This window comes from Zonotrichia leucophrys, chromosome 12 (assembly GCF_028769735.1).
Source record: "Zonotrichia leucophrys gambelii isolate GWCS_2022_RI chromosome 12, RI_Zleu_2.0, whole genome shotgun sequence".
In the NCBI taxonomy this organism is placed as follows: Eukaryota; Metazoa; Chordata; class Aves; order Passeriformes; family Passerellidae; genus Zonotrichia; species Zonotrichia leucophrys.
Window position 1 is genome coordinate 18,424,216 of NC_088182.1, and position 23,628 is coordinate 18,447,843.

Here is a 23,628-nt window from a genome sequence, read left to right on the forward strand (position 1 = left end):
AATTAATATTATTAGTATATTTATTCCATCTTATAATATATAAATATATATTCAAATATAACATTTAAATATAGGTTTATATTTTATAATAAGATATAAAAATATATATTTAAATATAAAATTATAATACAAAAATATATATTTAAATATAAAATTTAAAATTTTATCTATTTCTGATAAACAGAGAGTATTCTGAGAATGCTCTGCTTGCCCCCAGATCCCAGCCTGTGTTGAGAACCCCTGGGCCAACACTCTTACAAATGATGTTTTTCAATTATGTGGGGAAATATTTGCTGTGCCAGCATGTCAGAAACACTAAGCCTGGCTTTTCAGATGAGATTTTGCTGTTGGCACGAAGGGCTGAAAAGGCTCCTTGCAATATTGGTGTGGCTGTCTGTCACACAAAGGCTGACATCTCCATTGAATGGCCCGTGCTGGTTCCCAGCCCAGCAGGAGCTCCTGGGCCCTGAAAGGAGATTAAACCAGTGATTGCAGCCAGGACAATGCCAGAAAGGGAAAGCCTGACCTAAAGGCAGGGACTTGTGCAGGGTTTTGTCACACCGGATTTGGGCTGGGCTCTTCAGCCACCTAATCCTGTATCCTACTCATTATGTCCCACAAGGAGAAGCTTGGAGGGGTGTGCAAGAAATCTGAGAGAGATTGCTAACGGGGAAGTTTGGGCTAGAGCTGCGAGTCAGAGATTTTCCCAAATTGGAGCTAATATTTATCACTGTAGCTCAGAAATGCTCCTTGCCAGAGGAACGGTTAATCCATTCTAAATCCTGCTAATCTCCTGCTATCAGAGATATTTGTGCACCTGAATGAGGAGGGTGTTACAGAAGAATGAAACAGCATCTCTAAGCTGGAGGTCATCTTAAAGGTGATGGTGGGAGCAGGGGCTGATGTGGGTAATAGCTGCCTTTTCCTGTGGATTAAAATCACTTTTTAGAAGGGGAAATTGATGTGAAGGGACAACATCCAAAGCTGTGGTCTGGGGTAAGTCAGGGCTCAGAGCATGGGAGCTCTGAGGTGACAGATGGAGATGAGATTCACTCCCAGAGCTGTGACCTTGGACTCCTGCAGATGAAGCCAAGGTGATGTCAGAAACCCAAACTCTTATTTTGTCATTTCATATGTATTAAAGGCTCAAAGACAATACTAGAGATACACTTCCCCTGCTCTTCATGGATCTGGGGCATCCTTAGTCCTCCCCTGGCCTTCCACTGCAGTATTTCAGTAATTCCCATGGTGACTCAGGTGGAGTCATCTTTCTATTTAACACCTGCTAAGTAGTTGGGGTTTTTTTAATTGATATTTTAGTTGCTTGTTTAATCTGTGTAACATTTCCTCCAGCTCAGCACTGTGCAGGAAGGTGCTCCAAGCTTGTGGCACCCACTGGGTGAGAAGAATTTTGTTTTCTGTCTGCTTTGAACCTTCCTCTGCTTTCATGAGCTGATTCACAGCTCCTGTGCTGAGAGACTGAACAATTCTCCCTATTCATCTTCTGCATGAAAATCTCCAAAGCTATCTCTCTTCCACATCTGCATGTGGCTAAAATAATTTCCATCCATTTTTTTCACACTTTTTGCCTTTTCTATGCCTCTTCTAGTTTAATTGGTTTTGGTGGAAGATCATGAATTTCCTTGTTCTGATACAGGTGTTCTGTGAATGTGCATAATTCTTTGTACTGTTCTCTGTTCCCTTTGTAATACATTTTAGTATCTTATTTGCTTTCCTTCCTACAGCTTAATAACTGAACAGATACATTCCTAGAGTTATAAAGCTCAAAGCTGTAATTTTTCAGCAGCTGTAATAAACTCTCATTACTGTGTCTGTTTCACTGAAGCTGAAAGTGTTGTTTGGGGTAGGTTTTCGTTTTTCACCCCCCAAATGAATCTGATTTCATTTATTTGGTACCTGCCAGCACCCTCACTCAGTGTCCCAGGATCATCCTGCAATTGTTCACAGTTGATCCTGGTTTTTCATATTTTGACTAACTGAGGAATATAAAAATCTTCATTTCCAGTACTATTTCACTCAAATAATCACAATATTATAGCTTTCCTTACCATGTGATATAAAGCAGTTTTTTCCAACTAAAATACAGAAATCTCCAAACTAAACAGATTTCCAGACTGCCAGCTGTGGTTGAAATTAGGATAAACCCAAAGTTAGGTATCCATCTCCCTCCCAGTGGATATTCTGATCTGAATCCAAGCTTTGTGATTCAAATGCACTTTTAGTGGAGACTTGAATCAAATTACTGAGCTGGAACTTCACTGCTTTTAGCTGCAGAGATTGGTTCAGACTCATCTCCGAAGGATGCTCTCTTCTGCAGGGTTTAATGAGAGAGAAGCAATCTGAAATATCCTGGGGTTTAACATCAGACAGGGTGCAGCTTTTTAAGCACAAAATAATCTTCTAAAACATGAAATCTAGAATGTATTTACAATGCACAACTTCATCCACTAAATGCATTACCAGTGTGTGCAGATGAATTTGTTTAGTCAAGGAAGGAGGGGAAGTCCTTTAAATTTAAGGATACACAATCTAAGCCACATAAGCTTTTTTACATCTGTTTTATAGCACTCACCTCTGACCTGGCACTTTATATATTATATTCTGGGCCAGATCATGGGTTTACAGTTTCACTTATAAAGTAATGGAAAAAATAAAGCATTTTTGTAAAGCTTGGCATGGCAGCATATATTCCCAGAGTACCGGGAGCACTTTTGTCACTGAAAATTTCCTTCATTCTAAGCTTGGTTAAAATGCAAACCAAAATCCAAAAGCATTGGTTTGCTTAACTTCACTAAAAACAATAAACTACTGAAAGTGAACTCAGGTCTCTGCATGTTGAGCTGATGGATGGTTCATAAACCTGCCTTAAAAACAATGCAGTGCCTGGTTTCCTTCTGTACTTCTGCAGCTCTCCCAGCCCACATTCATCTTGCCCATTGTGAGCTGTTATAACACTGAACTCAATTCGAACGAGCCATTTAAATTTTATTTTGAGCCTTTCTGTAGGCTGCCTGAGGAGATTCAGGTGCCCATGACAAGGACAGCTGGAGCACAGGTGACATGCACACCTGGCTGGTGGTGCTCTCCATGCAGGAGCCTCCCCTCCTGGAAAAAGGGGATTTCTCTGCCCACCGTGCAGCAGCCTGTGCCCCATGAAGTGGAGGAGCCCAGAGAGGAGCTGTGCTGCCTGCCCTGCCCATCCCTACTTCTGGGAATTGGAAAAACAAAAACTTCCACAGACACTGAAGGGTTTGAGCTGCAGCCTTGGGAGAAGCTTGGATTAATGTAAAAATACAATACACAGATATTAAGCAGAAAAATCATAAACTTATGGTTTTATAGTTGTAAGAATATGCCTTAAGTAAGTGAGCAGCTGTACTGCTGAGATGGTGAAGGGTTTGTAGTGTAGGGCTGGGGTTGTGTGGAGTGAGCTGAGAGTTCAGATTTATAACAGAAGCATTTGTGTGCATGTGAGACAGAAGCCATTGGACAAAAGTATCCACAGTGCAGCAGAAGTGAGTAAAGGTGATGGGTTAGAAAAGCAAAATAAACCCTGTGGCAGCTGTCATTGGGTTAGAAAGTTCTGTATTGCCTTGGAACAAAGAACTTGTGACTGCCCTTGAGCTATGGCCCAGTGCTTGCTCCTCTCCTGGCCTCTGAGACTGGTGTTTGAGCAATAAATCCTTCTTAGCTTGAAAATAGTCCCACCCCTTCACATCTCAGGGTGCCAATGACACCCCAGCCCACTGTGTCCCTGCAGCTCAGTCCCTCACCCCAGGCTCTGATTCCAGCTCCATTCGGGTCAGAAAAAGGCAGTGGAAGGAGGGAGGATGAAAGAAGATGCTTTGACAGCTCCTTTCTCATGGTAATGAGCAGGGCAGCTCCTTCATCCCCCTGTGCTCTCTTTTCTTTCTTTAGAGAAGGAAGAATCCAGCTCTGCCTTCCAGGCCCTGGGCAGACAAACTCAGGGTGCTTTGTGGGCTCTGCCCATGGAGTCACTGCTCTGTTTAGGGGTTATTTGCTGTTTGTTTCCTGCATATAATGACAGGTAAATGTGGATTAATAGAATTAAAGGCTTGGCTGGAGGACACGAGGTAGCAAAGCATCAATTACTTCCTGGTGATTTCTGCTCTGTGAGTCACAGTTCCCTCAGGAAACAGAGATCCATTAATTTAGCTGCTCCATGGGAACCTGCCACAGGAAAGCTCCCTCTGCTTGGAAGGGGAAGCAATGAATGCTGCCTTTCCAGCATTAATAATTTTCTGCTCTAAAACCAACAACATTTGATACAGAGGTAATTTGGATTATAAGCAAGCACTGGAAATTAAGCAGAGCCATGTACATTCATTAATGGAAACACAGACCTTTCAAACTAAGGACCAGCTTCTCTCCCAACTTTTCCTTGTAACAGTTTGAATATTTTTCTTTCTTTTTTTGTTTGGTTAGATTAGAAATCTGAGGAAAAAATATTTTGCAACTAAGGAAACTGCCTCTTCAACATGAAACCAAAGTGAAGTAGTCAAGCAAGGTGCACCCTATCTAGGAGAAAACACTTGTTTGATGCAAGATATTGCTGCTTGCAGAAGCAGGGCCTTAACTGGTAAGGCTGGAGAACTGCAATTTAAGCATAAATGACTTTGAATACTTCAGAACAAGTGCCAAGCCTTAGGGATTGACAGTTCCTCAATTTTATAAACAGTACAGGTCTAAACTCTAAGGATCTTAGATCCTTAATGATGGGGTTTTGATGTGAAATCAAAGCTTAGATCATTCACATCCTGCACAGTATTTACTTCAAAAGCTTTATACTTATTTAATTTTCAAGTTTCCTATTTTTAAATGCATTTGAAGCATCCTTTGGACACTGTAAATCATGATGAACAAAACCCCCCAAATCAAAGAGAGCAAAGCAGGTAGGAACAAGGGGAGAGGGAGGAAAGCAGCACAGTGTAAGATTGCCAGGACAGGAATAAACCTGGTGTATAATTCTGCTGTAGAGAGATTAATCACAGCTTTTCTGAGAGATCCCAACCCCTGGCTACACTGAAAGGTCTTTTGTTCCAAGTCAGTGCATTTACCCAGGAACATCCTGCCAGTGGTGGGAATATTTCACAGCTGGAAAGTTTCTGAAAAACCTGTCACATCCCAGTCAGGGCTCCAGAAGCACAGACACAGTTTTACTGACAAAATAAATAGACAACATCCTTATTCTTGGTTTTCTTGTTCTTTTTTCCCTGCTGAAGGAATTGTCCCTGGGGAGCAGCACTGGAAGTTAAGCAGACCCATGTACATTCATTAATGGAAACACAGACCTATCAGACTGAGGACAAGCTTCTCTCACAACTTTTGCTTATAACAGTTTGAATATTTTCTTTTTTTTTTTTTTTTAATTTAGCTGAGTTAGAAATCTGAGGAAAAAGTATTTTGCAGCTAAGGAAATTCTCTCTTCAACATGAAACCAAAGTGAGGTATTTAATTTTATTTCTTCTTTGTATCTTAAAGTGGTACTTTGAAATTTGATTTATTAATGTCATTCAGATAGTGACAGGGGTGCTCACGGGTGACAACAGTGGTGCCCCACAAGACACAGGCGTACCCTGGTTGGAAATGCCACTCTTGCCTGTTTGCTGGCACAGAAATAGGTGGCAAACCCTCCTCCTCTGCAGTTTTCACAAGCATTGGCTTTGCTCTGACTGCTCCTATTTCTGCCTTTGTACCAAGCAGTGCTGCTTAGGTCTAGCAGCTCCAGCAGAGTGAAAATGCGGCACTCAGAGTTTGGCTTAAACCTCCAAAGCTGTGCTTTAATCTTGGCTGAGCTGAGCCTGTGCAGCCCCAGGTGCTTTGGGGCTGGGTGAGCTCCAAGGACAGGGATGGAGTCAGGACAGGGAGTGAAAGCAGAGCAGGTGTGCAGGGAGCACCAGATCTGTCAGTGCTGCGACTGATGGGACACCATGAACCCTCCCTGAAACGTTCTGCACAGAACAAAGCACAGGCCCTGGTTTTGATTCTGGAGATTTATTGAAAGGTTTGGGGTCCTTCCACTGAAATGTGACTCCCAACACTCTGCTCCTGCAAGGGGTGATGGCTGCTGTGATGGCAATTAGCACTCCAGGCTCAGGCAGCCTTCAGGGAACAGTTTTCTCCTCAAACAAGGAGGGACTGCAACCCACAGTCAGTCACAGAAGCCTCAGCCTCTCCATGTTTTGTTGCTTTGGAATGGGATTTGGAGAACTGTTTACCCAGCATGTGAATTGTTTTTAATTAATGGCCAATCACAGCCAGCTGTGTTGGACTCTGAGTCTGTCATGCGTTTTATTATTCACTCTTTTCCAGCTTTCTGTCTGTATCCTTTCTCTTTCTTTAGTATAGTTTTAGTATATAACATAACATAACATAACATAACATAACATAACATAACATAACATATAATATATCAACCTTCTAAAAACCTCAAGTCATTCTCATCTCTCACCTCATCCTGGGGACCCCCCAACAACCCCACAACACTAATGCTCAAAGATTACATTTGGCATTTATTGGGAAACCATTTCTTTTTTTATGAAGTACATTACTCTGTGGAATGGTACAGAGAACACAGGCAAATCCTGGATTACAGATATCTGCAATATAATATATATATATAATGCTTGAGCTTCAGCCCATGCTTTATGTTTTCAATGTCTGACATTGAGCTTTATCTTTGTGATCCCTGAAGACCACACATACCTATTCATTTTTATCAGAATTTGCCAAATTTTCAGATGGGTATTCTAAAAAGCTATAAAAATGTATAAAAATTCCTTTTTTCAGAGACCATGAATGGTCTCTGAGCTAAAGCCAGTCTCTTGATGCATTTTACAACTTTCAGGCTGCTTGACTTGAGCACACAGATCAGGTTTCACATCTGGAATTGTGAAAATAGCATAGAATTAGAGAGTGGTTTGGGTTGGAAGGAACCTTAAAGTTAATCTTCAGATCTTTAGGTGGTCTTAAAGATTCCCTGCCAGAGGGGAGGAGGAATTAGGTAGACCTGGATATCTCTTTTCTGTAATAAAGGACTGAAGCAGATACATTGACCAGCTCCTTCTCCCCACCACAACCTCAGTCTTTGAATTTCCAGTCTGGGATTATCTCAGGACACGAATCTGTAAGATCCATTTAACCCAAGTTTTACTTATAATGCAGGACATCCTTTTCTATCTTTTTTTTTCTGGTTTGTTTTTTTTTTTTTCACTTTCCTTGGGATGTGACTGCAGTTTTCTCTAGGTTTTTTCATGGGCTGCAGTTCTGAATAGCTGAGGTTCAGATTCTCAGGCAGGTCCAGGGAAACGTGCTGAGTCCCACAGAGAGGATAACCTCAGCCAGGCATGAGAGAGGCAAATATCAGACTGGATTTTAATCATGCTGCTAAGCAGGCAGATGAGACACTGACAAAGTTGAAAGGACACCCAGGAGGATGAAGGGCAGGGGACAGCACAGCAAACATGGGCAGTGATTGAGCAGGAGTCCCAAACAGAACAAATATTTGCAGGGCTGCTGAGTAACTGCTTTGTGTCACTGGAGTGCAGGAGCTGCCTGCCCTGTATTTCCTCACATCAGTGACATTTATTACCTCAGCCCCAGCCTCCTGAGAGTCCAGGCAGGTTTAAATGCTGCTTGACAGGCCACCCCTGGGTGCCTCTGCTCCTGGCAGTGTGCTGAGGAACCCGAGGGGATTTACAGGGGGGCTGGGGGCTGGTTAGGATCCAGGACATGGCTGGTGCTGGTTCTTGCTGTAACCCCAAACCAGTGACTCTGGACTGGGAGCTCTGCTTTCTGAGGGTCACAGCCTCTCATGGAGACTCCAGGGTCTGGGTTTGAAAGGGGTAGGGGAGGAAGGTTTTTCTTTAAAGTGATGATTGTGTGTGAAATCAGTCTTTTTTTTGGGAGGGGATAGGACAAGATGGATAATCTGTAGATCACCCAGAAAGTTGGTGCTGTGAGCGGAGCACTGGGGGGACTGGACAAAGTCGGGGTGGCAGATGAAGGAGGGATATGCACACCTGTCACCAAACTCTGCCTGAACTTCCAGGCACTAACTCAGGGAAGAAAAGCTGCAGAAACCCTGACTGCTCATTCCCTTGGCAAAAACGAATCCCTCTGGTGTGGGAGGGGTGAGCACGATGCAAATCACGCACAGAAGGGTGGGCGGGGGAGGCAGCTGTGCAAGGCAGCTGGGGACAGGTGACGGAACCAGCTGGGCTGTGGCTCTGTCCCTGTGCTGCAGCAGGGCGCGCAGGGCACTGCCACCCCTCCATCCCCAGGAAGGGACAAGCTGGGGGACAGCTCCAGCAGGGCCAGCACACAGAGCCAGGAGGGGATGTCGCAGACATCTTTTGTGAAAAATCCTTTCCTTAGGATTTTTTTTTTCCTCAGAAGCTGGGAGGCCTCAGGAACAAATGTAAGCAATGGTTATCTGCTGCTGTGGAATGCAATAGGTGCATCTGTGATTGGTCTCATGTGGTTGCTTCTAATTAATGGCCAATCACAGTCAGCTGGCTTGGACAGAGAATCTGACACAGAGCCTTTGTTATCATTCCTTTTCTATTCTTAGCCAGCCTTCTGACGAAATCCTTTCTTCTATTCTTTTAGTATAGTTTCAATATAATATATATCATAAAATAATAAATCAGCCTTCTGAAACATGGAGTCAGATCCTGGTCTCTTCCCTCATCCTCGTACCCCTGTGAACGCTGTCACAAGGGGACAGGCGGGTGTCCCTGTGTGTGGCACTGCCACTGAGCCGCCACCCATTCACTGCCACACAGAAACAGATAAAAGGAGGATTTAGGGAGAAGCCAGGGAAAGCCTCCCCAGAATAAACACTGCAAACAAGAACCCAGCATGGAAAAAGGCAGGGAAGTGGCTGCACTTCCAGTGTTGCGGCACACTGGGGGTAGATGTTGCAGCTCCTTTGGGATAAATCAACTTGCAATTATGTGACTGGATTTGAAGTCAAGGCTTTGCTATTATTATTATGGAAAGCTTTGAAAGACTCTTGCATTTGAAATAAAAGTAGCCCTTCCACAGAAAGAGATGTTATACATTTTCTACGCTACCAAATTAATCTACTTAAATTGCTCTGCACAGTTCGCCCTTCTATAAATAACAATACCTTCCACTATCCCCTTTTGTGAAATCAAAATGCTGCTTTAAAGTGTCCCCAATGAGAGTAATCTGGTTTGCTTACTTAGCTTATGATTCTTTGATGACAAGTAGTCTAAGCTTTGTGTGATGGGAATATATTCACCTGCTACAGCTCACTTCTTCCAAACCTTGAAGCTCTGTGGTTTTTGGCAGACTTCTCTGAAATACAAAACTTCTTACACTCTTCAGCAGAAAACAATATCAGCTCCAGGCAAAGTTAGAAAATAAAATGACATCAGTTCATCCAGAAGAATCTGAGTGTTTTCACAGATGAGGCTCTGCAAATTTAACATTTCATTTCACTCTCTGAGCTCAGTTCCTGAGTGCCATCAGTCCCTGCTCCCTGCTCCTGTCCAAGGATTTCTTTCTCACCTGCACATCTGTCCAGCACATGCACACCCCAGCCTCCTCTCAAATTTGGTGCCACCTGGAACAAATTGCCAAGATGTCCCTCACCTGCCAACAGTAAAGAGCTGGTATTGATGACAATAGTCAATCAAAAATTGTCCTAATTTTCTTTACTGTCTATTTTTTTAACTAGAAGAACAGTTCTAGGCTGCCTAAATAGAAACCATTATCATTCTGACTGGAAATAACCTACTATAGACACCTTTTATTGTGTATGAATGTTTCCTTCCTATGGGAATAAAAAAAACATTCCTTCCTTTTTTTCCCCCTACACTTAATTGAGCTGATCCTGTATGGAATATTTCCCTATTTCTCACCTGTTCTTGGATTATTGATTTGGACTTGTTTGGTCCGTCTTGTTATATTTTACAGAGTGAATGATAACCTGAGAAATTATTGAAAAGATCAGGGCACTGCCTCCTGAAAGAGAACAAAAACTGAACTGCTTTCAGTATAAAATAACCTAAAGCACAACTTTTTAGAAAAATTGACACTGATGAAATAAATAAATACAGAAAATTATACTAGAGGCCTCAGTCATCATATTTACAGGAAAATATGAGAGGCTGAAACAAACTTCTCTGCATTCCATGCCAAAAGGATTCCTACTCATTAACACATAGAAATGCTGATGGATAATTAAGTAATTTGGGAGACAGACCATGCATATGGGAAGCATTTTTGGTATTTTATGACCTCTTTCACTGACCTATGTAATTACTGTGCTGCTGACTAATGCAGCAACATAAACCATCTGTCAACATCTATATTATGAAGTTTATTTAAATTCTAAATGACCTTTCCTTTTATTCCTTACACTGGGATGAAAACCATGTTTGTTAAATCATTTTATTCCCGCCAGTGCTCCTAAAGAGAAAAAAGAATATGGACACTTTATTAGGTAATCAATTTCTAAGCCACCTCCAATCTAGTATAGAAAACAAAGCCAACTCATATTTGGCAAGAACAATTCATGTCAAACCAATCCAATTTCCTTTTCTGACAGGGCAAATGGCTCAATGAGTGAAAGAAGCAGCAGATGTGATATTTTTACTGCAGTAATATTTTAATGTGTGGTATTTTTAGAAATAATGCTTAGAAATAATGAGATTTTCTTAGAATACATGGATGGTGTCACCTTGTGCTGCAGCAGAACTTAGTGGGGGACAAAAAGGGTGTTCAGGGAATAGTGGTTAATGATTTGTTCTCTGGGAATAACTCCCTGGGCACTGCATAAAAATGGGACTTGCCTGACTTCCTAAACTCTCCTGTCATCAGGCACTGGCAATGAAACCCTTTTGATACAATACCCATAGTAAGTATACAATTTCTTGTGATGTCTTTTTCCTCTGAAATGAACTGAACTCAAGCTCTTCGGGAAGGAATTTATTGAGATCTACCTTTAAAGTTGAGCTGACTCACTAATTTGACAGGGATTTGAAAAGTAAAGCTGAAAGATAGTCCAGACAGAAACCTGAGACATTCATCAGAGTAGGAAGATCAGGATGGGCACCTGAAGAAAAGAATTTGGCCAACCAGGCTGGTTTAGGAAGGCAGTGATGTGACAGGGGCAGTTCAAACCCTGGCACAGGAACCTGTGCACTCAGAAAAAGTTCATGTTTAAGTCATACAGATTGCAGGAATATGAATCTGGAATATGAAATCAAGAATAGGTGATTATAATTACACACTCCAGTTTAGGACAACATTTAATCACTTGCAGGTACTTAAACACTTTCTTGACTAAATACAAACTGTTGTTTCCTGCATTAGGGATTATAACTTAAGGTCACGGTTGGGATTTCAGATCTAAGTGATTGCAAGTAGGTCTCAGATGAAGGTCTAGAAGAGGGATTTAGATGCTAAAAGAGCTTTTAAAATCTGAACCTAAAAGAAGAAAGCATTTCCTTGATCAATATGAATCTATAAACAGGAGCAGTGTGTAAAGCTCATAGATTGGACTCATTCTTGAATATGATCCTCTCTGGAAGAAATTGGACTTCAGCTGGAGGAAACCTGTGGCTCAGCAAGCCAGAGATATCTGCAATTGTCAGTGCCTTCTGCAGAACACCCAAATGCCCCCCATTCCTCTCCAGCCCTACCCTGCAGCATTAGCTCTTGCCAAATCCAGACCCTGCTCACAAACTCTGTGTGGCAGCTGGCAGGAGAGAAAACTGCTCACTGGAAAGGTGACTGAAACACAGGCAGACTTTAACAGTACAGGTAACAGCAACTGAAACACAACCTGACTTAACCAACAGGACAAGTGACACTTGCCAAGTGACAGACAGAACCCTGTGGATTCCCAGCTGTCCCTCCCTCCCCACGCCTCAGCCAACCCATCTCTTCCCCCTCACCAAGCACTCCCAGCAGCTCACCCGAGCCACACCCATGGATGTGGGCTCCTGCACGTCAGGAGAAGGTGATTCTCTCGAGCAGGAGGCGTTTGGGCTGCCTGAGCACCAGTGTGAGCGAGCAGAGGGAGTGGGACAAGCTGGGACACCCAAGGCTGTGTGGGGCAGAGCTGCTGCTGAACCCTTTCCCCAGCCTAACACACAGCTCTGCAATGCTTATTCACCACCTCTGTGCCACTCTGGGAACACGTGGAGTGATGGGATTCCATGGGTTATGGAATATGAGCCCAGGCATGCAAGTCCCAATTATCATGATGCACCTCTAAGTTAAACTGTTTACACCGAGAGATGTTTCACTGGATGGGGAGGTGCAGGTGCTTTGTGGCCAACAGAGAATCTCAAAGGGTGGAAGCTGGCCTGGGCCTTTGCTAGGTGTGCTACAGGGCTAAAAAAGGGGTGTAGTTCCCAAATGGTCAGTTCAGCACCATTCCTGAGCTTGACACTCACTTTAAATTAGCATGCAATTTAAAAATAAGTATTGCAAATGAAGGTTATCTTACAAGGAACATATAATTTACATTTCTAAACTCACAGTCTTTGTTTTGATGTAACCCGTGAAGTTCCTGCTCTGCAAGGCCAGTGGACATTGTTTATTGCCTTTCATCTGTATCAAGGTGATCTTTTTTATCCTTCATTGTACTTTGGAAAAGCAATTCCACAGGACAAGAACCCATCTTAAATCTTTGGTGCTCATGCCAAGGAGAAGGTGAGAGCCCTGACAAGCTGTGAGATTCCTTTTAGCACCAGGAGTTGTGTCATTCATCCAGAGACCCCTGACAGTCACCTTGAACATTACGTGCCCTCGCAGTGGTTTTTTAATCCTATAGATGTTTAAAGAAATGCTTCTATTTTCTTTGATCTTCTGCAACCATGCCTGTATTACCATACACAATGCTGACAGAAAGACACTGGGTAAAATGGTTATTTTTAGAATTTCCTCACTTCATAAAACACTACAATAGCTAGGATGCCACAAATAACTCACGATGAATTCTTCTTATAAGCAAACAGAGGAAGTGTGAGTTTAGGAAGAGCAAGGACTTCAGAAGATGCAATTTATTAAAATACTAGATTTAGTAGTGTAAGCAAAAATATGTCTAGAAATCCTGGTTTTGCTTTGGGTCAGTGAAAATATAAACTAGATTTTATTCCATAGATCAGTCTGAAACTTGGGCAGAAATGACTAACACTTAATACCCACCAGTGAGTCCAAGTTTGGTCTGAGATACAAAAGTAACAAAAGCAGTGGACCATTAAATTTGTGACCAACTTTCTGACTTCTGGAAGGATTTGTTTATGCTATTACAAAAGTGGGGTTCAGTTGGCTGGTGTTTTTTGTTTGAGACTCCCACTCTGTTATTTTGTGGGTTTAGGAACATTTCAGCTTCTCTCCTCTATTACCTGTTCTCTCAGTGGAGAAGCAATAAAGTCACAGCAAGTTTCAAACCACTGGCCAGAAGTTGTCCTGGTGTGCTTTTCCCCAGTTCCTAGAACAGGCTGAAGAGCTTTTATACAGAATGGAGAGTCAGCCATCTGATTACAGCTGGCTTGGGATGGCACCTAAGGACCAGGAAAGGCAGCAAGAAAAGTAAGTGTGTTGGAAATGGTTTCTGAAGGACTGTCAGCAGTTTGTGTTGGGGCTTTCCTGAAGCATTACCATGCTTGTTGTGTGTCTGAGGAGTAACTTCAGCTCTCTGTAGATCCGCACCATGACTTTGGCCTGGAAGACTCCCAGATCTCCTAAAGACCCCCATAAGGAAAATGGATGAGCAGCTTCTAATTTCCCTCTGGCCAGATTTTACAAGGTGTTTTGGAGACGTCTAATAAGCCTCCACCAGAGATTCTCCAACTCACTTGTGCCCCAACACTGTGATTTTATAGGCACTTTTTGTCAGACTCCAACCTACCTGTAGTGCTGCAGTTGTGATTCCAGCTGCTGGATGTGTATTTGCAGATGTGGCACCTCCTTAGCTCTCGCTTCCAGCTCCTTCACTTTGCCAAGACTGTTGAGGACAGCGTGTCTGGCCTCTTCCAACTTCCTCCTCATCTCTGCCTGCTCCCTCTTCAGGTTACGGTTGCAATCTTCCAGGCTGACCAGAGCTTCCTGAGAGCTCTTCAGCTCCTTCTCCAGCTCCTGACTGAACCTGATGGCTTCTTCAATCTGCCCATCCCTGGAGCTCCGCATGAGCTCCATTTCCTCCAGGACATTTTGGAGGCACTTGTTCTGGGAGTGCTTCTGTGTTAATGGTCTCTTCCTCCCTATGAAGCAGGGACCTTCTCCTGTATGGCTGGCATGGCTCTTCCGCAGTCCCACCTGTAATGACCAGGAGCACAAAGCAGGGAGAAATTGATGGGTTTTAATGAAGACTGAAAGTGGCTGGATTCTGCTTTGTTGGTTTGGTTTTTTTCAATCACATAGAGCTGATCAGCAACTAAAGCTACTTGACCTTTGCCAAATACAGAGACAAGGAAACAATCTCTGGAAAGTAATTTTTAATACCTAGCTATGCATTTAATTTTCAATCTACACACTTATCATGTTATTGCACAAGTTTCTGTGTAGCTTTCGTGTCATTACTATGGTCTATACTCAGGAGTGAGGCAGTCTGCTGAAAAAGATATTTCCAATGAAGTTGTGTTCAGAGGAAGAGAGCAGGGAGAAGCTGGGGGCTCTGGAGCTCTCCTCTTTGTCATTTTCATTCTTCCTGGGACTACTGGGACTGATGACTTCGTGTTTGCTGCTGATTTCCTTTCCCTTTTTTAGATGAAAATGGTAAAAGTGTCTCTGACCTGCCTTGCTGGACATTGTGAAGACAACAGTCATCTACTGCAAGTGGAAGTGTCACAGGTGGAGCAGAGTTCTGGGAGTGCTGTGTTAGTATCAAATCACACCTGGTGAGACCTGCCAGAACAATGGGTCCCTGCTGCCCTTCCCTGCTCTGCCTGTTCCAAGCTATTTCATGCCAGAGGAATTTAACTGCTGTTAAGCATGTATGTGTGTCACTCGAGCCAGTCCACCAGAACCAGCAGAATCCAGCCCTGGAATTAATGGGGCTGTGCAGAGAAGCCCCACACTATTCATCAGGCTGCCTGCAGCACTGGCTCAAACTCTGAACGCTCGTGACCACACTCTGAGGAAAACATCCTTCTAGTATTTCTTATAGGCACTTCCGACAGAGACACTGCTTCTGCTTGTGCAGGTGGGAATGCAAAAGTTCTTTCTCACTTCAGGAAAACGCCAGTAGGATGTGCTGATACCATACACCCAGCATATGGTATCAGCACATCCTGACTGCTCGTGCAATAGAAGAAGCAGCAGTCTTGTACGCGTGGGTTTGTTAAGCTGAACTCCGCTACACTTTTAACAAGAGTGCTCCTCACAGCTATATTTAATGGTACACCGGTGCCATACATTTCTCCTTAAGGCCTCCCTGTAAGTGAACTTTGCTAAAAAGGTAATGCCGAGGACGAAGGAGCAGCTTCGGTCTCAGTGCGGCAGCGGAGGGGTTATAAACACTGACTCTCCCAGCATCTCTCCTGAAGCACTCGGGGCAGCCGCGCCGCCCCCGGGAGGCCGGTGCGGAGGCCGGCCCGGACTCACCTGCAGCGCCAGGCACCGCGCATCGCTGCTCTGCAGGGCGGCGCGCATGTCCTCCACCAGCTCCCGCAGGCTGCCGTTCTCCTCCTCCAGCCTGGCGATGCGGTCCTCGGCCTGCTCCAGCGCCGCGATCTCCTCGCAGCACTCTCGGGAGCAGGGCCCCGGCGGCCGCCGCTCGGCGCTGCCCGCGGCTCCGCGCCCGGCGGGGTCGGTGCGGCGGCGGCGGCGGGGGCTGCGCAGGCGGATCTGGGTCTCGATGTGCTCGCTCTCCCGGCCCAGCGGCAGCCGCGGCCCCGCGCGGGTGCTGAAGTGGCCGCAGAGCCGCGCGTGGAACTGGCGGAAGGTGAGCTCGGCCGAGAGCCCGTCCCACAGCCCCGCGCACTCCTCGGGCTCCGCCGCCTCCTCCAGCCCCAGCACCTGGCACAGCGTGCGGAAGTCCTCGCCGGGGATGCGGCCCGAACCGTCGCAGTCCAAGTGGTGGAAAATCTCCTGCAGGTACTGGTCCAGGCCGGTGGCCAGCACGACGATCTCGTTCTCTACGCCGCGGTCCAGCCCGTAGTGGTAGGCGAGGGCGCTGACCAGCCACTGCGTGCGCCGGGCCGGCCGCCCGTAGGGGTCCCAGCCCTCAGGCGGCTCCATCACGCCCGCCCGGCCCGCGGCGCTGCCCGAGCATCCTGAGCTCCAGCCCGGCCGAGCGCTCGGCCCCGGCCCGCGGCGGGGCGGGACGGGCGGGGCGGGGCCGCCGCCGCTCCAGCGCCGCTCGCCGAGCGCCCGGCTCGCCCCGCAGCGGAGCCGCGTCCGCCTTTGTCCTGCACGAACAGGGATTCCGGCAAAGCGGCCGGGTGCTATCCTTCCCCGTTTATCGGCCAAGCCTGCGCCCCAAGAGTGTTTCTCATTTCTTAACTCATTTCTCCCTTCCGGTTTCTCTTTAACACAAGCAACACAATAGCATCGCACAATCCGCTTTGACAAGTCAGGCTTGTGAACCGAGTGAGTGCTTCCACTAAATTAAAACCCCAATGTGCGTGAAAGCCGACCTTCTGTTCGCTCAGACCTGCTCACCTCTGTAGATGAGGTGACTTTATGATCTTGCTGGGTGGGTTTTAAGAGGTCTGGGATAGAGGTGAGTAACTGTTAAACTCGTTCACACGAGCTGCCCAAAGCAGTGACTTTAGTCTGTCTGTGGCTGGGGGGTAGGACCGGCGTTGTTGAATGCAAGCGGCAGCACCAGTAGAGCTCCTCCAGCAGCAGGGACATGCCACGAGCCAGGCGGGGACCGTGGCACCAGCCGTGCCCAAGGGCTGAACAGGGTGGCAAAGTCAGGTGCTGCTAACAGGCTGCATTAAGAGCCCAGGTAAGGCGTGGTGAGCAGCTACCAGTTTGGGAGCCATGCAAGGAGTCCTGCCAAGAGCAAATTGTTCTAATGTTCTCTCTAGGACAAAAAAGAGCAAACCAACCCGGCTGATAGGTGAGGAAAGAGAATTCAAGTTCACTTAAAGCGCTGCTCAGTTCAGGGTTGCCTTTCGTTTGACTGAGCTGATGCTAAGAACTATTTTCTCACATATGGTGGCGTTTCTCTGCAAACAGGCTTTGATGAGAAATTTCTGACCGCATTTGCTTTTGCTCTTTAAGATAAGTCACGAACATGAGTAGCTTTGTTGAGGAATGGAGAATTGTTTGTAGCTCAGGAGGAACCTTACATTTTAGCACAGGAAGAAGGTAAGGCACAGGTTTAAAGGCTTTCTCCTCCTGGAGTGACACACTTTCAGAGGAGTCTGTGAGGAGAAGTCCCCTCAGCCACTGCCAGGGCTGTGTGCCTCCTCTGCAGGCTCAGTATTCTAGGAGTTCCACGAGCCTCAGCTGCCAGTGAATATTCTTCTGAATATTTCTTGTTGTGCAGTGCAGAGGAAGAATATTTGGTGCTAGATTCCCCTCTGGGCTTTGAGGTAAATCTCAGTAATGCTGGTGATTTTTATGTCCAGATGAACTTTTTATGGATAGTAAGGAAAAAGGGAAGAAGTATCGTGGAAAATTAATTCCTCAAAATGTGAGCGGCCAAATCGCACTAAAAATGAAATCAGAACTGAAGAATTTTTTTTATTTTTTTTCCCTTGACAGGTAAGGCAAAACATGCAGTGCTAATAAAGTCTTTAAGAGATGCAACGAGCACCCAACTGTATGAAAATGAAAGAGGTAAAGGATGAGAAAGGGCATGGGAAGAATCTTCAGCCCTTCCTGTTGAAGGTCCAAGAGTATGAAAACGGACTCTGGCTGTTGCCCGTAGGTAACACGGGCTAATTGTAGAGGAGGGCAGGTGCCCAAGCTGTTGGTGGCCCAAGCCCTGCGAGGCTAGCCCAGTTCAGTCCTAGTTGGACCAGGGCGGCGGGCTCGGGAGGGGTGGAGGTGGGGGGATCTCGGGAGGCTTCCGCTTCAAGGCCGGGCTGGGGGGCCGTGGGGGAGGCACGGAGGGCTGGTGCTCTGCTTTCTTGGGCAACTCCTGCTGCCGAGGCCTCGGGTGAGAGCTGTCAAAGGCGACGGTCTCTGGGCTCTCTGGGGGAGAGGGAGAGGCACGCCTTCTCGGCCGGGATGCTGGAGTGGCGGCAGCGCGACTGTGGAGAGAGGAGGTGGCTGAGGGCCCAGGTGCCAGTGGCACACAGGGAGCCTCCTGCACAGCAGGGCCCAGAGCTGGCAAGGCTCCCCAGCACGGCTGGAGCTGCTGGCACAGCTTGGCCCAGCTGCACAGCTGCCCCTCAAGGCCCCGGCAAGCAGGACACAGCTCTGGGCAGGCTCCGTGGCCAGGAGCGGGCCCCAGAGCACCTCTGCCTTTCAAGGGCAATCTCGTCCCTGCTCTTTCTCCTCCCCACCGTGCTTTGCCTCTGCCCTGTGTCCCCGGGGCTGCTCTGGGCCAGGACGCCTCAGTGGGAGCCAGCACTGGCTGCAGCCCCAGCGGGCACCCCAGGACAAGGCCCAGCAATTAGGAGGCCAATGAAAGCTCTGAGCAGCAGCAGGACCCTCAGCACAGTTAGTTGGAGAACCATGGACTGGCCACAACTCCACAGCAGCATTTCTGTTCCCTGAATGTTCTTGACTATGTGCAGCCTATAAAGAAGCTAGAGGGTAGAGATGGGCCAACACTTACTGTTATGAACAAAAATTCAGTTAATATTTTTTTTGAGAGAGAGTTGCAGGGACGCCTCCGGGTCGGTCTCTGCCAGGATTCTTAGTGCTTTGTTATTGTAATACCGGGTCGTTAAGGCTTATCTCTTCTTTTGTATTAGTAAAAGGCCTGGCTGGGTGCGGTGGACCCTTCCCCGAGGCTGTGCTCTCTTACAACATAGGGAAGACACCTGAGAGGGTGGGGGGGGTTATGCAAAGTGACTCCAAAGTCCAGAATGCTTTGTGGGACCCCGACTCGAGATGCAACGAGAAAACCCCAAAAACAACGAGCCAAATAAAAGTTGAGAGATTAAAGTGATGTCTGGACGTGAGGAGCCGAGTGCTGAGCCTGCAGAGATGCTGAACACCTTCGGAGCCCCTCTCGCCCTGAGCAGAGAGTCGTCCGGACGCCAGGACCAGGGTAACCAGCGAGGCTCAGAGGCAACATCTGACGGGGACCTCACGCCCTAAAGCTCCCACGAGGACTGGATCCCCCGGCTCTGCCCCTAGTGGACAGAGCTGCGCATATCCTCCTCCTCTGAGTCGCCCTGGGAGACACGACGGGGACTGCAGCCCTGCCGAGCCGCCCAGTCCTGAGCTGATCACTTTTAATAAAGGCATTATAAAGGAGAAGAAGTCTCCTGGCCATGTTTATTTCAGCTGGGGGCGCTCGTCCGGAATAGCCACGCCGCAAGAAGACTCAAGACTGGCCATCTTGGACTTCAGGACAGCTGGCTACCAGGATCAGAGGGATCGGCTCAGGAGCAGCGACGCAGAGGAGCACCGGAGCACCGGATTGGTGAGAAAGCCGGTGGCGGGAGCGGGAGACGTGCGCATGTGTGTGTGAATGAGACGAAGGCCGGCAGCCGGACCTTCGAAGTGAGAGCAGACCTCTCAGTACCGCGGTTCCGGACTCCTGCGAAGGATCCGGCCGGGAACAGGGGGCGGTGCTTGGAATTAGCGTGAGTGAGTCGTCTCCCAAGGGGGAATAAAGGGCCCCCCCCTCCGGGCGTGCGGAGGGAATATTTGTATGAGTGGCACGCACCCAAAATAGGCCCTGACAGAGGGAAGTCAGGCAGATTTGTCAGTCCTGAGAAGGATTCGGGTAGCATTTGTAAGTCTCGAGAAGGATTCGCGTAAGATTTTGTCAGTCCCAAGAAGGATTCGGGTAGCTCACAAGCCCTGCAGGCAAAAGTAAGTCCTGGCACAGGAACCAGGCAAAAACCCCAGCGAAGGAGGCTGTGGTTTGCTTTTAAGTCCTGATATGGTGAAGCCTAAAAATTGGCGGGTTAGGCAAACTGTTTTTCCTGACTGAGGGAGTCAGGCACGACCCAGATTCTTAGGCCGAGTCTTTGTGTGTTCAAGTCCCGATAGATGTAAGACCTGACGTGGAGAAAGTTGGGCAATCAAGAGATTGGGCAAGTGTTTCAGTATAAAGTCCTGAGCATCAGGCAGAAAATTGAAGTTTATGTGGAGGAGGCTGAAGCTCCTCAAAGAAGGTTCTTTTGAAATTACCGGTCAGTAAAGACACCTTTGGGATTTTTTACTGTTAAGACCTGTAAAATGGGAGGGTGTAATAGTAAAAAGACCTGCAAGAGGCTGAGGGACATACCTCCCAACAGTCCCTTAGGAGAACTGTTAGTAAAATGGGATTCTATAGAGGCCATGGAGGGATTAGATAAAGTGAAAATGATCCATTACTGTATGGAAGTGTGGCCAGAATTAGAATTACAAGGAGGATGGCCTTGGTGTGGGACAAAGGATAAGTGGATGTGCCAACAATTAAATAATTATCTGACAGCTCGAGGAGATACTGATCCTGAGCAATTATTGTATGTAGCCTGCTGGTTAAAGAGCACTGTTGGGGATGAAGGGGTGCGAATTTGTAAGGTACAGAGGAAGAAAGAGTGGAATGAAGGAGGGGATGATAGGACTAGTAAAAGATGGGATCCCCTGGATTATCTGCCTCCTTCTGCCCCTCCACCTTATAATCCTCTTCTTCAAGCACCTCAAATGGCAGGTCCGGTTCTTCCCCCGGCTGCCATCTCATTACCACCTGTTCAAACTCCTCCTTCTACCTCTTCAGCTCCCCCTATGATAAACCCAGTATCCCCTCCAGTTCCTTCTGCACCACCACAAGTGCCTACTCCACCTGCTGCATTCTCCACCCCTTCTCCAGCTCCACTTAATATTCACTCAGGCTCTTCTCCCCCTCCAATTGCTGTCCCTTTACCTCCTCCTAGTTGGGGCACAAATGTCTCCTCGCCTGCTAAACAGCTATCAGCAAATACACCTGCTGATGGGCAGAAAGTTCAGGGTAACCCAGATATCCCTCAAAGTAGTTTGGCATCTGAAGATGGGCCGTACTGTGGTACCAGATCCAAGACCTCCAAGGCAGAGAGACTCTTTCCCCTCAGAGAGGTTCCTATGGGAGGAGTAATGGGAGGTGTTGGCTTTGTGAATGCTCCCCTAACTGCTTCTGAGGTGAGAGGATTCAAGAAAGAATTGGGGCATTTAGTTGAGGACCCAGTGGGCATAGCTAACCAAGTGGATCAATTTCTAGGTCCAAATATCTACACTTGGGGGAGATGAATTCCATCCTGAGTATATTATTTTCTCCAGAAGAGGTTCAGATGATTAGGGAGGCTAGCATAAGAATTTGGGAGAAGGATAACCGTCCAGGACCCCAGGTGCCATCAGGCGAACAGAAATTGCCACTAACAGATCCCAGCTGGAACCCTAACCAGGAGGAGGGGAGGAAGGCCATGATGGAATACAGGTCTTTGATAATAAGGGGGATCAAAGAGTCAGTTCCCAAAGGAACTAACACCCAATTGGCATTTGAGGGCACGCAGGAGAAAGATGAAGCTCCTGCTGCCTGGCTTAATCGCCTAAGGCGGAACTTCCAGTTGTACTCTAGAATAGACCCAGACACCCCAGAAGGTCAAATGCTACTAAAAGTCCAATTTGTTACCAAATCTTGGCCTGATATAAGGAGAAAACTGGAAAAGATGGAAGATTGGCAAGAGAAGGACATTAATGAGTTATTAAGAGAGGCATTGAAGGTGTATTTAAGGAGGGAGGAAGAAAAGGCAAAGGCCAAGGTTAAGATCATGGTTGCTGTAGCTAGAGAAAGTGCAGGGTGGGCAGGACCACCACCAGGAGGAGGCAAGGATAGGCCTCTTGTACTGTCAGGTGCAACGGGGATGGAGACACCTCAAGGCCCTTTGAGAGGACGACATTGCTATTACTGTGGAGAGCCAGGACACACCAGAAGGTTTTGTAGAAAGCTCAGTCTCGATGTGGCAATAGCCAGGGAACAAGATGATGTCTGGAAAGATCCTTAGAGGTGATGAGTAGAGGGTCAGGGGCTTTATACTTTAGGGGACCCAATGCAACATCTAGAAGAGCCCTTGGTAAACTTTGAAGTGGGACCCTTAAATGAGGAATTTGAATTCTTGGTTGATACAGGAGCAGATAAGTCCTGTCTCAACAAAGTAACATCTGAAGTTAGACAAAAACAGCTAGGTAGAAAGGATATCCAATAGCACCAAAACTGGCCAGTAAAACTAAACTTGTAATACGTGGTGTGAAAGTAAAAGGTACCTTATTGTTGTCTTGTTGTGTGTGTGAGAGTGAGTTACAAGAAAAGTCAGCCTCAACTTCCCGGGCAGGTGGGAAGGGGGCTGTGACCAAAGTGTGTGTGTGTGTGTGTGTGTGTGACCTGCAAACCAGGCTTGTGTCCCCCGGGAGGGGGGGGGCTGTGACCAAAGTGTGTGTGTGTGTGTGTGTGTGTGACCTGCAAACCAGACTAGTGCTCCTGAGATGTGTGAGGGAGCCGTAGCTGTAAGAGCGTGAGTGACACGCAGGCAGCCTCACAAGTGAATGTGCACCAGAGGCAACCAGTCCGGGCCCTTCCAAGAGGCCCAGAGATACTGAGACCTGTGGGCCAACCCCAAGGTGAAAGGGGGGGGCTATAGGGACCCGTGATTTTCTAGCAATAAGTTTGTGTCTTAAAGGTGTGGAGGAATGTGTGAAAGTGAATGAGAAATGAGAGAGTGAATATAGATGAGTTAGAATAGAAGTAATGTAGATTGTGCATTACAAGTTTTACCACATCTCCTTAGAGGGAAGTGTATTGTGTAAAAGAATGGTGTAAGGAAAAATTTAGGTGTAACGGGTTGAAAGAAATATTTAAGCTGTAAGTGAAAGTAAGAAACAGAAGCAAGAGATAAATAAGATCTTGAAAATAGAACAGAAAACCACGGAATTAAATACACAGAAAAAAATAGGAGAATAAAAGTACTTTGAGAGTTAAGCTAGCTGAGAAATACAACTCCTTGCAAAATACAGAGTATGTAGAAGTTGATGAGAGAAACATACAAGCTATGGAAAAAGAGAAATTACTGATAACATTAAACAGAGAAGCTGAGTTTTGATAAAATCATTAATCAGTAGACCATTAATGCCTGTGTTTGAAGCCCGTTTCAGGTGTTCTTCATTACTAAGACGGTTGGACTCACATCACTCTCACCCTGTATTGGACCAGGATTCAACACCAAGTTTTACCCTGGCATTCTGGTACTGGACCGGAGCCACCCCTGTCTCCGTCTGGCATTGGGCCAGACTCTCAGTTTCTCCTTGTGGCATTGGACCAGACTACACCCCTGTCTACTTCTGGCATTGGGCCAGACTCCCAGTTTTCCCTCTGGCATTGGGCAGAGTCCACACCACTCACCTCAGGCACTGGACAAGGATTCATCCACATCACAAGTTAATTCACCTGAGTTATACTGAGATTTAAAGTTGACTCTCAGAAGGAAAAGTCAAAAAATAAAAGGGGAA

The 23,628-nt window shown here is 46.5% G+C and overlaps 1 protein-coding gene across 4 annotated transcripts in view; it reads right to left on the reverse strand.

Annotated features, from left to right (window-relative positions):
• EFCC1 (EF-hand and coiled-coil domain containing 1) overlaps positions 1 to 16,327 on the reverse strand; it is a 38,778-nt gene extending 22,451 nt beyond the window's left edge. For all 4 annotated transcript variants that reach the window (XR_010441782.1, XM_064723880.1, XM_064723881.1 and 1 more), the window contains exons 1-2: positions 15,631 to 16,327; positions 13,937 to 14,343 (exon numbers count right to left, since the gene is read on the reverse strand). Coding sequence is in view for 3 of the 4 variants with exons in the window: in XM_064723880.1 (XP_064579950.1) it covers positions 13,937 to 14,343; positions 15,631 to 16,266 (1,043 nt within the window). In the remaining variant the exon portion in view is untranslated. The remainder of the gene's footprint in view (positions 1 to 13,936; positions 14,344 to 15,630) is intronic.
• Positions 16,328 to 23,628: the final 7,301 nt, after the last annotated feature.